At 56.9% G+C, this 12593-nt stretch overlaps 1 protein-coding gene and 1 long non-coding RNA gene across 3 annotated transcripts in view; one reads left to right on the top strand and one right to left on the bottom strand.

The window, feature by feature from the left end:
• The window catches only part of LOC122736329, a 46019-nt gene extending 39260 nt beyond the window's left edge, over positions 1 to 6759 (bottom strand). Inside the window, exon 1 of one of the 2 annotated variants that reach the window (XR_006354192.1) lies at positions 6673 to 6759. This is a non-coding gene — a long non-coding RNA (uncharacterized LOC122736329). Of the gene's footprint in view, positions 1 to 4501; positions 4633 to 6672 lie in introns of those variants that run through there. The other variant, XR_006354193.1, reaches the window with a different exon arrangement.
• The window catches only part of CABP7 (calcium binding protein 7), a 32272-nt gene continuing 24325 nt past the window's right edge, over positions 4647 to 12593 (top strand). Inside the window, exons 1-2 of the mRNA XM_043978474.1 lie at positions 4647 to 4753; positions 5930 to 6049. Coding sequence (XP_043834409.1) covers positions 5941 to 6049 — 109 coding nt within the window. The 5' untranslated portion in view covers positions 4647 to 4753; positions 5930 to 5940. The remainder of the gene's footprint in view (positions 4754 to 5929; positions 6050 to 12593) is intronic.

Below are 12593 nucleotides of genomic sequence, written 5' to 3'. Positions count from 1 at the left end.
GCCCCAGGAGGTGGTGGGCTCTCCTTCCTTGGAGGGCTTTCAGCAATTGGCAGGGATGTTACAGAGGGGACTCAGGCTGGCATCCAACTGAGCCCCAACACAGCTTTTAAACAGTCTGGCCTGGAGCTGGTGCCTGTACTCCATGGGCCCATCTCCCATCTGAGTTTGTGTGTTTGCACTGGCTATCTCCCATGATAGCCATGCACCTTCTGAGCTCGGCCTTTCCAAATCCTCTTTCCTCCGAAAGCTGCTTCTTCTGGAATGCCTTCCCTGATTGATCTGGCTCTGAGTGTTCTCTTCCTCTTTAGGCTAGATCTAGCTTTTCACTCCACCACATTCATTCAATTGCATCTTTTACCTCCCCCCCCCCCTAAGCAGCATTAAAAAAGCCATTACCCGAGGGAAGCAAGGGTACTAATTTCAAGGTCCCAGGAACCTAGATCTGGAGCTGGTAGAGACCTCAGAGGTCCAAGTGCATCATTTTACAAAGGGGGAAACTGAGGTCTATCAAAGTGAAGGGATAGACCCCGAGGTCACACAGATAGTGAGCAAAAGACCGGAGAGTCACTGCATGAAGCCACTCCTTGTGGTGCTTTCAAATGCACATTTGCCGAACTTAATCCAATAGAATGAGCAAGAGCATCAAGGCAAGAAAGAAAGGGAGTCACGTAAGGAGCTGGACAGGCAGTCAGTCAATCACGGGCAGGGGATTTCTGGTTAGAAGACACCTTGGAGATCTTTTTGTCCAGTGCTCTCAGGAAAAAAAAAAAAAAAACCAAAGATGTTTAATTGGAGAAGGCCTTGAATGCCAAACTAAAGCATTTGGACTTGAGTCGCTGGGCCCTGGGGCTTTGGAGTTCTCCACGATTCCTTCTCATTCATCCCTATCCTATTCCATATGGTTCAGCTCCAGGGTTTTAACATTGAATTCAAAAAGCATATATTAAGTGTGCACAGAACTCTGCTAAGTTCTGAAGCTACAAAGCTAATAATGACTCAGTCCCTGCCCTCAAAGAGATTCTATTCTACTGGGAGAAAATGACACGAGCAGTTATCCCTTCCACATTTCCACTTTCCCCATCTCAGTTTCAATATTTCACTGGTTGGCAGAAGAAATTAAATGGGAATTTAGGGGGAGTTTTGCAGAAGCCACAGATGACACAGAAAAAGTTTAGAAGCTCAGAAATGCATAAAATATATGTATAGTGTTATATAATATCAACCCAAATTTCCCAACCAGGTACCATAAATACCCAATAAAAGAAAAAGAAAAAATCCTGACTTCTCTGGATGGAGAAGCCACCAGCGGAGAGCCCAAATGATTTGGATTTGAATTGAATTGAGGAGGCATTGAGCCCTTAACCCCACCATTGCCCCCGCCAAGATGTGCAAGGAATAACGATACATATTGTAGCATTATGTACAAGATAACGAACCAAGGGATATACCAAGAGATTTCCAGCAGGTGGCCAGAGCTAACTACGAAGGGGCTCAGGGAAGGCTAGAGGTAGGAAGTGATAAAGGAAGCTAGGGTTATAGGGGCTGGATTCCAGGCACGGGGACTCACTGGGCAAAAGCAAGGAGACAGAAGGTGGAATGTGTGAGCCTCTGGGATCAAATAGAAACCCCTTTGGCACTGATACCTCAGGAACTTTATGTCTTTCTACATTTCTAGTCTCATACCTTAGTCTTCTCAACATACTCTATAATGCAACTACACTGGCCTGCTTACAGTTCATCCAAAGTGACACTTTGTCTCCCATCTCCATGCCTTTGCACCGGCTGTACCTCATGCCTAGGGTGCTCTCTCCCCTCACCTCCACCTCCTGGTTTCCCCAGTTTCCAAGTATAAGCTCAAATCAATTCCACCTCCAGCAAGAGGCCTTTCCCAGTCCCCCACCCCCTCCAGCTCCTAATGCCTTCCCTTCTGAGATGGCCTTCCATCTCCATCTAGATAGATGGAGAGGGGCAGCTAGGTGGCACAGTGGATAAAGCACTGGCTCTGGAGTCAGGAGTACCTGAGTTCAAATCCGACCTCAGACACTTAACACTTACTAGCTGTGTGACCCTGAGCAAGTCACTTAACCCCAATTGCCTCACCAAAAAAAAAAAGAAAAAGATAGATAGATGGAGAGATATCTTGTATTATCTAGTTATTTTCATGTTGTCTTTCCCATTAGAATGTACACTTCTCAAGAGCAGGGATTAAGTGGTTTTTAAAATTGCCTTTTTCTGCATCACCAGCATTTAGCCCAATGCCTGAACTCAATAAATGCTTGTTGACTGACATACAAACACAGATATGCTACTGAGAAACCTTAGTCTTGCCTTGAAATAATTAGGAAAACATCTCCTCCTCTTTCTCCTCCTCCTCCTCCTCCCCTTCTCCTCCTCCTCTTCCTCCTATTTCTCTCCTCCTCCCTTCCTCCCCTTCTCCTCCTCTTCCTCCTTTTGTCCTCCTTCTCAGCCCCCCCCCCCCCCAGGATTGTTGCAATGCCAGGAGTTTCCTCTTGGCCAATTTCCCCCACAGGTCCTCCTCCTCCCCCTTACCCCAGACTGAGGCCCCTCATCTCTTCCCTCAAGCCCTCCGGATTCTGTGGTTCCCGGGTGGAGCTGTGATTAATCAGTGACAAGGTTGAAAATAAGAAGAAAACTGTAATCAGCGAGGGGAAGGGACGAGCAGTAATTGAAAAAGCGCTTTGGAGTTAAGATCACTTTAATCAGCTCCTCTCCCTGCTGAGGGCTATTTGACGCTGATTTCACCCAAAAGCTGGGAATGGGGGCGATGGGATTGGAGGGGGCGGAGCCTAACCCCAGGAGTGGATGGATGAGTCGGGGAGGGCGGGAGCTGGAGGGTGTCCTTGGGGCATCCATCACACAGATATAGCTCTCTGCATACATATATGTATATTGTGAGAGTCAGGGCCATAGTGGTGTGGTGAACAAGGGAAGTCCCGATGACCCAACTCTGACACAGACCCTGGGCAAGACTTTTAACCCTCAATGCCCCGGGGAATTCTTAAGGCGGTTCATTACAGTTGTCAATCTGCATTAGTAGAGGGAGTTTTCGCTCTGGGAGGTTCCCACACTAACTCACAGGTACAGACACAGAGATAGAGAAAATATACTAGTGAGCTCATGTCTGTTAAGTATTTTGAAAATCTTAAAGTGATATATTAATGTCAGTAAAAATATGGCTATCCATAGATGAGGTGCTAAGTGTGATGGAAAGAGAACTAGATCTGAAGTCTGAGTTGCAATGTTGACTTGGGTACTTACTAGCTTGGGGAAACAGGCTCAGGATCCAGGGCTTGAGAGTTAGGAAGCACTGGGTTCAAATCCAGAATAGGAGAGCGGAGGGATCTTGGAGGCCATAGTCATTTTATGGAACAGTGGATAGAATGCTGAGCCTGGAGTCAAGAAGGCCTGAGTTCAAATCCAGCCTCAGACACCAGCTGTGTCTGCACAGTGTTGTCTCGAGGATCGAATGAGAGAATATTTATCAAAGTGTTTAGCACAGTGCCCCGCACACAGTAGGAGCAAGAGAAATGCTTCTTCCCTTCCCCCTTCTTGATGAGGAATTTGAGGCCCACAGAGGGAGAATGACTTGCCCAAGATCACACAGCTAGTAAGGGGCAGAACAGGGTTTGGAAGTGGGGTTTTCTAACTTCAGATCCAGCCTCTTTCTCCTGCACCAGGCTGCTGCCTTCTTCTACTCCTCGTGACTTCTCCCCTTCCTTTTTCTGACTTAGAAAGATTTGTGTTAATTCGAGCTTGTCTCTGGCCCATGGGGACAAGGAGAGTTTCCCCATGTAAAGGACTCAAGAACTGGGGAAATCGTAAGACCCTGAGGAATGGGGAGCCGGGGGAGGGACCAGCACAAGAGGTTCCCTGACTGAGGCTCTCCCGTTGGCACATTCAGTGGAGGACGGCGCAACCAGCTGAGACGGGAATGTCGGCACGCTGCCCCCCACCCCCATCTCTGCGGGTCTATTCGCAGTTGTGTCCAGGGAAGGCACGGGGCTTCCCTTTTCTACTTGCTCCCCCTCTTGTCTCCGACCCGTGTGTGTGCGGTGGGGGTGCTGAGAGGACTCTATGCCTTGCCCACAGGAAGAATCGAGAAGGGGGGCCGTAGCTAGGGGAGCCCACTCAGACAACTGCGGGAAGAGTAAAGGAATGGGGGGGGAGAATAGAGGAGCCACGGCTGACCCCTGCTTCATGGACCCCCAACACACACACACACACACACACACACACACACACATCCCGAAGGAACTGGGACGCCAAACGGACAAGGTCTCCCTGAGCTTGTGCCTCCCCCCCACCAAACCCCCCAGGCTCCCAATGGCTGAGCTACTTTACAGAAGGAGCCAGAGACCAAACCTTCGGCCAAAGGGGCCGAAAAAAAGGGTTTCGTCCAAAAGAGTGGACCCTGTGCTGGGAGCCCGGATTCCTGGGTCCTGCCCCATGGGCCCACCTGCCTGTGCCGCCATTTCCTTACCTGCTTCCCTTCCCCTAGGAAGTGCAAAACACTTAGAGGGCCCTGGAGAAACGAGCTGCCAGCTCTACTGGTGCAGGGTGGGTGGGCGTGGAGAGATGCCCCCGTGACAGAGGGCGCCGGGGCTGGAGGCTGGCGAGGCGGGGGAGTGGGCAGCCCCAGCTCCACGAAGCCGCTGGTTCAGCCTAGGTCCCGATCCCTGCGCCCGCTTCTTTTTGCGCTCGGGGGGTCAGCCTTGGGGCGCCCCTTTCTCGGGTACTTTTCCAGTTTCTCTTCCGTCCCTCATCGGGATATATATATATATATATATATATATGTATTGGGCATTGGGGGGAGCGCGTGTGTATTGTACGTGAGAGAGCGCAGAGAGGAGAGAAGGGAGAGGGGAGAGCGCAGAGGAGAGAGGGGAGAGAGCACCGACACACACACACACGCGCGCGCGCACACATACACACACACACACACACACACACACACACACACACACACACGCACACACGCGCGCGGAGAGGAACCGGAGACACTGGGAGGGAGCTCGGCACCGAGAGCGAGCGAGCAAGAGAGCGAGCGAGCGAGCCCGAGCCCGAGCGGGGAGGGAGGGCGAGCGCCCGGGCTGGGCCAGAGGGAGCCGGCTCTCCAGCCAGCCAGCCGGGCGCACCGCACCACGCCGCGCCGCGCCGCACCGCACCGCACCGCACCGCACCAGCCCGGAGGGCGCAGAGGGGGCCGGGGAAACTTGGGCCGGGAGGGGGGCGGTGGCTGCGGCCCAGGGCCAGCTGCCCCCGGCGGGCGCCATGCGGCCCTCGGGGCGGGGGCTCCGGGCAACCCCGGCCGGGTGGAGCGGACGCCTTTGAGCAGCCAGCGGCGGCCCTTGGGAGGGGGCTGAGTGCCCTGGCGAGAGAGCGGGCGGAGGCGCGCAGGAGGCGGAGGCGGGGGCGGAGGCGGGGGCGGGAATGGCCCGGCGCCCAGGGGCGCGGGGCTCAAGCGGGCAGTAGCCAGCCGCCACCGCGGGCCGCGGCCGGCCCTCCCTCCCTCCTTCCCCCCCTCCCCCTCCCCCTCCCCCAGCCCCCGAGAGCGGGGGGAGCGGGGGGAGGGGAGGGGAGAGGAGGGGTGGAAGCGGAGCCCAGAGTCCAGAGCCCGAGGAGGCTGAGCCGGAGGCGCGGCCGCAGCCGCCGCTGAGCGAGCTGCCCCTGTCCCCGGGCAGTCGGCTGGGCGGGCGGACGGACTGCTGCCCTGGGCTCGGACACCCTCCCCGCGCCGTGCCCAGCCTCGGCTCCTCCCGGGGCCCGGCGGGCTCCAAGTGAGCGCGAGCGGCCGCGGCTGCCCCTGCCCCTGCCCCTGCCCCTGCCCTGCCCCCGCCGCTGCCCTCCGGGGGGTGGCCCGGCCCGCGCAGTCCATGCGATTCGGGATTAAAGTTTGCGCTCGGCGCAGGAGTCCCCAAGATGCCGTTCCACCCGGTGACCGCGGCGTTGATGTACCGGGGCATCTACACCGTGCCCAACATCCTCTCCGAGCAGCGGCCCGTGGATATCCCCGAGGACGAGCTGGAGGGTGAGTGCGGGGCCCCAGAGCAGCCCTACCTGTTTGCCCGAGTTGGAACCGCCGCCGCCGCCGCTCTCTAGGGGGGCTTTGGGGACGTGGGTTCCCCCCCTCCCCGAGTGACCACTGGGAGAAGGGTCTGTAGGTGCAGGGAGACAGGTGGGAGCGGGCTGCGGGGCGAGTGGGAGAGGGCTCCTAAGAACAGGTTGGAGGGAGGGAGGTCTGGGGGGATAGGACCCGAGCCCGGAGCCCAGACCCATTCCCAGGACCTGGGGGAAGGAAGGGGGAGGGGGGGGAAGAAATTGGTTTTTACCAGGGATAGGGGGACCAGGACCAGAACTAGTGCTCGTACAACCTTCCTCCATCGTTCCCCCGCGCCCCCCTCACGGGGCTCGATCTAGGGTTTCAGATGATTGGAGATGGGCGGGGGGGGGGGGTAAACTTCCCCAACCCCCTCCCCTGGGTCCCACGGGTGGGTGAGGACCCGAAGCGTTAGGCAGAACTAGCAGAGGAGACCCCCCACACGCTGCGGGCACCGGCTCGGAAAACTTGCTAACCCCCTCCCCCTCCCCAGACCAGGCCAGGGGCCCTCCTCCCCTGCCCGCACCCACCCGATCGGTAGTGGTGGCACTCACCCCCAAGGGAGGGGACAGGGTCGTGGGGGTCAGCATTCCCACGGTGACAGTGCGGAAATGGGCGAGCACCGCTGCGGCCCGGGCAGGGGGCGGGGCCCAGGGTTGGGTGAGAGCCCCCCGCCCCAGTGAATGCGGGGCGGGGGAACCTGCGCGGTGGGTGGGCTTCCCCCTCCGCCACCTCCCCCCGCTCCATCACCCTCGCGGCTTCTAGCGTAGCTGGCTGCTTCTGTACTGGAATTGACATTCCAGACATGTCGCTTTAAAAATCCAATCTGTTTGGGCTGGAAGAGAAGGGGAGAGGGGGACAGAGATGGCCGCCGGGCCCTCCCCCCTTCTCCGTACACACTCCTGCAGAGAGAGCCCCCTCCCCCTGAGCCGCTGGGGTCGAGCCCCCTTCTGGGGAAGGCAGAGCCGCTCCCTGGGAGCGACACAACAAGTGGATGGGGGTGGGGGTGAGGACGGCGGCAGCTAAGTGCCCAGTGCCCCATCTCTTCTGCTGGCCTGGTCCCCTCTCCTCACCATTCTCTAAGGGTCCCCCAGGCTCACAGTGCAGCCCAAGATCCCTAGATGTGTCACCCCTTCCCCCCACTCCCTGCATCCCTAAGGCTGCCCGTGCCACTAGTCCCCAGACACCGTGTCCCTCCAGGACACCAGCCTGTCTGTTCTCTGTTCAGCCTTCAAGTGTCCTCACCCTTGCTAGGGGCACCAGGTGGCAGCTGAGCCCAACTTTACCTCCTTCTATTCCCCAGGCCCTCTTGGCCATCCTTGGCTTCTCAGGACAAGGGGAGCCCACCCAGCCCTGAGCAGAGTGAGGCCCTTGGTCTAGGATGGAGCTGGGGACTGGGGTGCTCAGATGGCTGCCTATCCCCGAGTCCAGTGTCTGGCCTGAATAGAAGGTGCCCACAAAGTACCGCAGTGCTAGAAAAGCCCTGGCCCACCTCCTACACTTCCCTGCCTCCCCCTGGGTTTCTGTCCACCAGCCTGGCCTGGCCTCTCTCCACACTAGCTGTTGCTTGCGGGGGAGTGGGTCTGCGTGCCTGGGGCTGCGAGGCCTGCTCCCTCATAAGCCCTCTGCAATGCCCTTTCCCTCCCGGGCTGCCTTGGGGAGTCGGAAGTGGACAGGTGGATGAAGCTGGCAGGGTGGGCAGGCAGGCCGTGCCAAGCTGCAGGGAGAAGGTCCTGGTGCTGCCAGAGGCCCGGGTAGGCAGAGGAGACCACAGCAGCTCCCCCTCAAGGCATCCGAAAACCTGAGCCCTCTTAGAAGCCAAAGAAAACTGCCCTGGCCAGCGGCTAAGGCACCAGTGCTCAATCCTCCTTTGCTCTCTCTCTAGCTAGGAGTAACAGACTAGTCCCTTGACCCCAGTCTATTGAGTAATTGGAAAGACAAATACTGGGCCATTAGAATGGGCTGGTCAGGTGCTTTGAGATCACGAGAAGAATGCAGTGATTGTCCAGGTGGGGGGGGGGGATGACCCATAGCTGTGAGTGTCCCATGTCATCAGAGGGTGGCAGAGGAGAGGGGGAGCTCCCTACTGCAGAGGGGGTGCAAGCTGCAGCTGGCTGGGCTAGGATCTGCGTATGTTCTGAACAGCTGGGAGATTGGGGGCGCTGATGATGAGAACTCACTCCAGGCTCTTTGGGGGCAGGGGGAGCTGGGAAAAGTAGGAGGCTGGGCAGCTATGCCTCCTGTCCTTGCCTTTTGGGGAATCTCGGCGCGTTAGAACTGCTCGCAGACCTGAAGTCAGAGGGTCCCCTTCATGACTCTGGCTACCTCTGGGGTGCCCGCGCCTGCCACAATGCCTTGGGAGGCTGGGGAAGAGGGCAGATGGGGGTGTCAAGTGGTGCATAGAGATAGTTGGTGCGTGGGGAGAGCCAGAGGAAGGGAGGATAGTGGTAAGTGTCGGAGGTAGGAGTCACACTCAGGACCTCTGACCCCAAAGGTAGCATTCTCTCCACTGTGCCTCCAACCTCCACCAGGCTAATCCCTTGCTTTAGCCCATTCTAGTCTCTTTCCTGATCCCTCCCCCTAGCCCTGAGGCTGAATGGAACCCTAGCAGACCCCAGGCACCACCTAAAGCCCTTCTCAGCTCTGGGCCTAGTTAGAGAGACATCAAGAGAATGGGGCAGACACAGCACTGGGCCAGGGTGATAGGGAGGAGGTAGGGGGCTGGATGGGGTGGGAGTATGTCTGGTCTGGCTTTAGGCATTAAGGAGAAAGTGATGGGGAGAAAGTGACAGTGAGAGATTGAATGGGGGAGTGAGAAAGGGTAAAGACCTGGGACTTCTTGGGGGGAAAATGAAGGGGAACTTTCCTTTCCTGTCCTCTTCCCTCTCCTTTCCTAAGACTTCCATGTCCCATCCTTCTCTCCTCCTCTCCCCTCCCCTCCCCTCTCCTCCCCTCTCCCCTCCCCTCCCTTCCCTTCCCCTCTTCTCCTCTCCCCTCTTCTCCCCTCCCCTCCTCTCCTCTCCTCTCCTCTCCTCTCCTCTCCTCTCCTCTCCTCTCCTCTCCTCTCCTCTCCTCTCCTCTCCTCTCCTCTCCTCTCCTCTCCTCTCCTCTCCTCTCCTCTCCTCTCCTCTCCTCTCCTCTCCTCTCCTCTCCTCTCCTCTCCTCTCCTCTCCTCTCCTCTCCTCTCCTCTCCTCTCCTCTTTTCTCCTCTCCACATTGCCTTTGCTACCAACCCCCCCTCCTTGTCTGTTTTTGCCAGCCTGGCAGTCCTGCCTAACTCTGCCAATATTTTTGCCACTGGCAGCAGAAAGGACCCTGCCCATCTGCCTCTCCTTGTTTCAGGATCCCAGTAGCCCTGGCCCCCAAGAAGGGGCCCCCTCCCCATTCTCTCCCCCTTCTCCTGAACTCCCACACCTCTGCTCTCTGCTTCTCTCCTGAAGGCGCCCCCCAAACCCGCTTTTTCCGCCGAATGATATAACATGCAGCCCCCCAGTTCCGGCCTGGCAGGCCTCCCCTAGCTTCTTCCTGCCTCTTTCCAGGATGGGAGGGGAAAAGCTCCTTGCTTTCCCATTCTTCCTTTCCAAAGGCAGGAGACTTGGCTTGGGGTGTGGGAGTTTTCCAGTCCTCATCTTCCCCCGGGGGAGAGGAGGCAGGGGTGGGGTAGATCCAGGGTGCTTTGCAGATAGATGGGTGAAGGAAGGGGCTCAGGTCCCCCAGATCCTTGGGGCTAGAGACTAGGAAGGAAATGGGAGCCCTTCTCCCCCTTCCCCAGGCGCAACAACTGCAGAAAGGGGCTCTGTCCCTCTGTGGACTCATTGGCAAGAGACCAGAGCTGTATTAGTCAGCGGCCAAACCAAACGTACTCACTCCATTTGTCCCTCAGCTCAGAAGTGAAAGCGGAGGTGTCTGGGGCATCTGAAGGGCAGGGCCCGGCCAGGTAGAGCAGGTAGGAGACTTCTGTGTTCCACAATGGGAAAGTGGAATCTTCAAAATGGGGGGGGGGAGCAAAGCTGTCCAAGCAATTTATCCCTCCCTCCCTCTCCTCTCTATAGGGGATCTCCCACACTGGGAGGGAAGGTGAGGGTTGGGAGATCCCAAGAAGGCCCAGCCCAGCCCAGCTCGGAGAGGACTGAGATGATTCCTGCCCCCTACCCCCCGCCCCCACAACTGGCTGGTTCTTCTTGGAGCCCAAGCCTCCTCTCTATAGAGGTTGCTTTGTTGCACGATGTGGTAGAGAGGGCTCAGAATTAAGGTCCTGCCACCTTTCACCTTGGGGGCCTGGGCCAAGTCACTAGGCCTCATTTGCCTTTCCTGCGCAAGGGGGTGAGGGATTGCACTCTGATTCCTTCCAGCTTTGTCCTTCTGAGAGCCCCCAATGCCAGGAAGGCGGGGGCACCCGCCTCTCTGAGAGAACTGCTGGCCCACCCCCCATCCCCACCCCCAGGTCTCCAGGCACCACAGAAGCAGCAAAAACTGCCTTCCCACCAAAGACAGAAAACTCGGCTCCCCCCATTAAGAAGTGGGTAGTTAGGTAGGGAGAGTCGAGACGGGTGCTGGGAGGACGTTGGCGTCCTGGCTGGGCTAGGGACTGGTTTTGTGGGCTGGGGCAACGGTCTTCCCCTTCTTCCCTAGGCCTCAGTTTCCTCCTCTGTGAAACATGAAGGCTAGACTAGATCATTTCTAAAGCCCCTTTCAAATCTGATGGTTGTATTCTGGAAGATCTCTCCTAGTCAGCTCTGACATTCCCTGTTCCAAGGCCCCTCCCAGCCCTGACATCCCCTGTTCTTCCCAGCCCTGACATTCCCTGTTCTAAGCTCCTTCCTAACCCTGACATTCCCTGTTCTAAGGCCCCTCCCAGCTCTGACATCCCCTGTTCTAAGGCCCCTCCCAGCCCTGACATTTCACACTCTGTGGTTCTTCTGAGCTCTGACACCCTAGGATTCTATAAGGCAGTTCACCATCTCTCATTTCTATTGTCCTTTAAAGGTTAGGAAATGTTCTCACAATCCACTGGTGAGATAGGAGGTAGGGCCAATGGCATGACCCATCCCCTCCTCCAACGCCACCATTTCACAGAGTGAAAAAACAAATTTTGGACAAGTACAAGTGACTTCCCTAAGGTCACCCAGCTAGGAAGTGTCAGTGAGTGGTATGGGAGGACTTGGGCAAATTTGTCTCCCAGACCTTGGAAGCTTCAAGGAAGAAGAGGTATTCCCACTGAGCCTTGAAGGACTAAAGGGTTTGGATCTTGTTAGAGGAGGCGGAAGGATTCCACACTGGTGTGGTGGGGTTGAGAGTAGCCCATGGTGGGAGGGATAGCACATTGGCTCAGTTTGACCAGACCTAGGGTTCAGGGCCTTGACTGGCAAGCTCAGGATTTTTTCCTTTATCCCTTTCCCTAGAAGTCCTAGAGAAGCAGTGAGCTCACAGACAGAAGCTGTGCTCGTGGTCAGGACGGGAGAGGGTGGGGGCTGGGAAGTCAGCTATTTCCCAAGGCCACATGACAAGTCTGGGTGGAGTGGGGATACAGAATTTGGCTAATATGCTGGTTCTCCCACGGGGCCTCCAATCCCTCCTCAACTCACTCAATCTGCAGGAGACAAGTTGAGGAAACTGAGGCAGAGAGAAACTGGAATGGAGGACGGGAGAATTGATTTAGAATTGTAAGGAGGGGCAGCTGGGTGGCACAGTGGATAAAGCACCAGCCCTGGAGTCAGGAGGACCTGAGTTCAAATCCAGCCTCAGGCACTTGACACTTACTAGCTGAGTGACCCTGGGCAAGTCATTTAACCCCCATTGCCTCACAAAAAAAATAAAAATAAATAACTGTAAGGGGCCGTCGAGGTTATTTTCTCTGACGCACTCGTCTTATATTCAGGAAACCAAGGCCAGTGAATCACCTGAGGTAAGCTGTGTGATGAGTGAATGCTGGAAGCAGACTCTTGTCCAGAGCCCCACCCCTCCCTGCTTCCATTCAGGGGGCCACCCCCCAGAACCCCCTCCTCTTTGCAGAGATGGGGACTGAGACCCCAAGAAAGGAGAGGCACTTGAGTCCTGAGTGGCCACTGAGGACCTGACCTAGGCCCTCAAACTCTCACTTCAAAGCTCACCCCCAGGAGGGAAATTGAGGCTTAAGGAGGTGGGGGGGGGATGGGACTAGAACATGACATCTGCCCCCACTGAGGAGGAGGAGGGGTCCAGTAGCACTTGTGCTTTCTGAGGGTGGCAGAGGAGTCAGTCAGGTGGCCCCCAGCAGGGGCCCCCAGCCCAGCCCAGCCCCTGACATTGGCCTCCTCCAGGCTCTGAGATTGGCCCTATCTTTAGCCAGAAACCCAGAATCGAGAGGAAGACAGACAGAGGCCCTGAGGGGCCTCTCAAGCCGGACAGTGCGCAAGGGAGCTTCAGGGCAGATCAGCTGCCACCTGCACCAGGTCTCACCCCTCCCGAGCCATCAGGAGGAACCTCAGAGAACCGG

Source organism: Dromiciops gliroides, chromosome 1 (genome assembly GCF_019393635.1).
Source record: "Dromiciops gliroides isolate mDroGli1 chromosome 1, mDroGli1.pri, whole genome shotgun sequence".
NCBI lineage: Eukaryota > Metazoa > Chordata > Mammalia > Microbiotheria > Microbiotheriidae > Dromiciops > Dromiciops gliroides.
The sequence above is the reverse complement of the archived record's forward strand: the minus strand, read 5'-3'. Positions and strand labels throughout refer to the sequence as shown.